We start from the raw sequence: 3,342 nt of genomic DNA on the forward strand, positions 1-3,342 counted from the left end.
GATCGCGGCGCCGTGACCTTGGCAGGGCGGGAGCTCACCCCGCCTCTGGCTCAGCCCGAGCGCCTCCGGTTGTTAGAGCCCAGCTGCCGGCGCAGGAGACGTGCCCAGCCCCTGGGGCCTGATCCTGCCACGCAGGAGCCTAGAGCGAGGTGATGGCCGGGCATGGCGGAAAGTGTGAGCCATGACAGCTGTCCTGGTCGCCATTCTTGTCCCTGCTTCATGGCCAGGGTCAGATGTGGTGTCCACAGCCAGCTCAGTGACAGTTCTGCCCCTGTCTAAGCCTGACACTGTCCCCTTGTTGTCCCTGTCTCAGATGTGCCAAGTCCAGCTGAAGCACTGTGGGTGTGAGGAAGGCAGTGCAGCACCATGACTGCGGCACAAGGGGTTCTCCTCCGCCCCATCACCATGGGACTACTTCTGCAGAGCCTCTTCCTCCTCTTCCTCCTCCTTCTGGGCTCCTGCCTCCACCCAGCCGCTGCCTTCCCCAAGGGCTGTTACCCCTCAGAAGAGGAGGGGCTGAAGATCTTTCGCTGCAGCAACGCTCAGCTGACCGAGGTCCCCAGGGACATCCCCAACGACACCAACAAACTCTACCTGGACTTCAACCAAATTCCCTTCCTGCCTCGCGATGCCTTCCGGGACCTGCCGCTCCTGCTGGAGCTGGATCTGTCCCACAATGCCATCGCCAGAATTGAGACTGGGGCTTTCCAGGGCCTGGCAGAGCACCTGCACTCTCTGGACTTGTCTTCCAACAGGCTGGTGTCGGTCAGCAAAGACACTTTTAGCAACCTGAAAGCCAAGGTGAACCTGTCCCACAACCCCTGGCTGTGTGACTGCCGGCTGCAGGAGCTGATCCGTGCTGTGGAACTGGTGGCTGAATCCTCGGGGAGCATCGTGTGCGACTCCTCCACACAGGAGGAGCACGTGGGCAAAGCTTTCCTGCAGGTCATTGCAGACACAGATCTCTGTAACGTGTACAAGAAGACCACGGACATCGCCATGCTGGTCACCATGTTCGGCTGGTTCGCCATGGTGATTTCCTACCTGGTTTATTACGTCAGGCAGAACCAGGAGGACGCCCGGCGGCACCTGGAGTATCTCAAGTCACTGCCCAGCAAACAGCGGCGGTCGGAGGAGTCGTCCACCATCAGCACTGTGGTGTGAGCACAGCATCCTGCAGGACATGGGGACGTGTGGAGCTGGGCACCAGCCACTGGCATCGCACAGAGATACTCCTGGGTTTGTTCTGTTCTCCTCCTGGAAGCAGCAGCCACGGCTGATGAGTCCCTGGCTCTGTGGCTGAGGTCAGGGATAGGTATCAGATGTGAGCATGGAGGATCTGCAGCATCCTCCCAAGTTATGGAGGACTGGAGCAACCCAGAGCATCCCCCTGGCATGTGGCCATTGCTCTGACTGACTTGGACATTTGGACTTCATCTAAAACATTTTATATTTCCTTTGCAGAGATCCCTTGGGGCATTATGAAATCGGTGTTTTCATCTCTCCCCGGCTCCCCCTTGGCTGCCCAAGAGATGGTACAGCAGCCCAGGGCAGCCTGGGCCTGGATCCCTGCTGGGAGGGCACTGGGGAGGAGCAGTATGGGTGCAAGGCCAGTGTCCTGCCAGGTCACTGGCCCTGGAGGGTCAGCGGGACCAAGAGGTGGGGCAGGGGGTGGGGACACACCGGTTGGTGCCGCCCCATCTTCCGTTTCATCTCCCTGCCCCTTTCCGGGCACTCAGGCCAGGTGGGGCAAGGGGCGTGGATGTCACCACTCGGACATGGAGTCACTAATGGACAAACCCAGGACCTTTCCCCTTGGAGTGTGGGGAACAAGAACCAAACGGGGAATGAGCTCCTTTGGGGCTGCCAGGGATGTGGGTGCTGATGGAGGGGCAGCTGGGGGTCCTGGCAGTGGCTCCAGCCCTGCCGAGACATTTGGGGAGTGGGGGTCCCCTCGGTGCTCTTGGGGGCCATGAGGGAGGGTGCTGGCAGCATCCTTGGCCATCTGCTGGTATCCCTGCCAGAGGGGAGCTCCCACCTCACAAGCTGCTGACCGGTCACTGTGATGGGAAGCAGGATGGAGGGAGCTGCCATGGCTCCTCCATCCTCTCCCCCCCCCTGCACTGCTGTCAGGAGCCTGAATCTCCCCTAAAATATCCCAAAGTCCCTTCTTGACACTTCCAGTATTGGGCTGCAGGTTCCTGGTGGCAGTGGTGGAGGCGATGCTGAGCACAGGGCTGGCACAGGCAGGGGTCAGTGCCCACTTTGGGCATGCAGGGCCCAAATGGCAACTCAGAGCAAAACCAGAGCAACCCCAGACTCTTCCACCTGCCTGTCTGGCCTCTGGGACATCTAGTTTTGCTGGTTTTGGCCTTTTTTTAAACCAACCAATGCTAAATTGCCTTAACTCACCAAGAGCACCAACCAAAGCTGCTGGAAGCTCCTCTGTAGCGGGCCAGAGCTGCCTTGTGGGCAGGCCCAGCCTCAGCCCCTGGTGTGGGCAGCTCCAGCCCTGCCTGTGCCACCCTCATGCCCCGGTGCTGGTGGGAGCAGGAGCAGGGCCCACGCCCTTCCACAAGTGCCTGATTCCAGCACAGAGAAGGAGCTCTGCAACGCACAAACACCTCAGCTCCAGCTCCCATCGGGCGTCCCCGCAGCCCCACGGCAGCTCCTCCCCTCTCTGCAACCGGCTGAGGAGAAAAGGGGCTGGGGGGGACCCCACTGAACCCCCCCAGGCTGCTCCCCCCAGGCCACCGCTTGTGCCGGGGCCACCCGACCCATCTGTGTTTGGGTTAAGGGACATTTTAGTTCTTTATACGACAATAAAGTTGGCTTTTACTTTGGAGCCGGTGGCCGGCGTGTGCTGCTGTGTGTGTCTGTGGGTCACCGGGCCCTGGTGACGTTGTGTGGCAGCAAAGGAAGGACGGAGGTGCCCGCGACAGGCGGTGGCGGTGGCAGAAACAGGACACCCGTCCCTCCGGTAACCCTGCCCCAGCCTTCAATAATGAACAGCCGGGCTCGGCTCAGGTCGCTGGCACGGTGCCGGTCCCCGCGGCACCCAGGACACCGTGGGGCGCTTTCCCAGGGCTCTGCTCCGCTGCCTGCCCTGCCGTGCCCATCGCGGGGTACCCGGGCAGGGAGGGACAAGCCCTTCCAACCCCACGGTCCCCACAAGAGGCCTCTCCGGTCACAGCTCCGTCCCCGTTTGCCGGCGCCTCTCCCCGCGCGATCCGTGCTGGAGTCTTGTGCCATGGAAGGTGAAAGCCGGGCTCTAACGCAGAGTGACAGCTCCCGCTCGTGGGACATTAACCTTGTTTGTCACTCGGCTGTCTCCAGACGCAG

The 3,342-nt window shown here is 61.3% G+C and overlaps 1 protein-coding gene across 1 annotated transcript; it reads left to right on the forward strand.

The window, feature by feature from the left end:
• The first annotated feature begins 366 nt into the window (after nucleotides 1-366).
• LRRC3C (leucine rich repeat containing 3C) lies at nucleotides 367-2,805 on the forward strand. The gene has a single exon (XM_058820662.1). The coding sequence runs from the start codon at nucleotides 367-369 to the stop codon at nucleotides 1,162-1,164; it is 798 nt and encodes a 265-aa protein (XP_058676645.1). The 3' UTR covers nucleotides 1,165-2,805.
• The last annotated feature ends 537 nt before the right edge of the window (nucleotides 2,806-3,342 follow it).

This window comes from Ammospiza caudacuta, chromosome 27 (assembly GCF_027887145.1).
Source record: "Ammospiza caudacuta isolate bAmmCau1 chromosome 27, bAmmCau1.pri, whole genome shotgun sequence".
NCBI lineage: Eukaryota > Metazoa > Chordata > Aves > Passeriformes > Passerellidae > Ammospiza > Ammospiza caudacuta.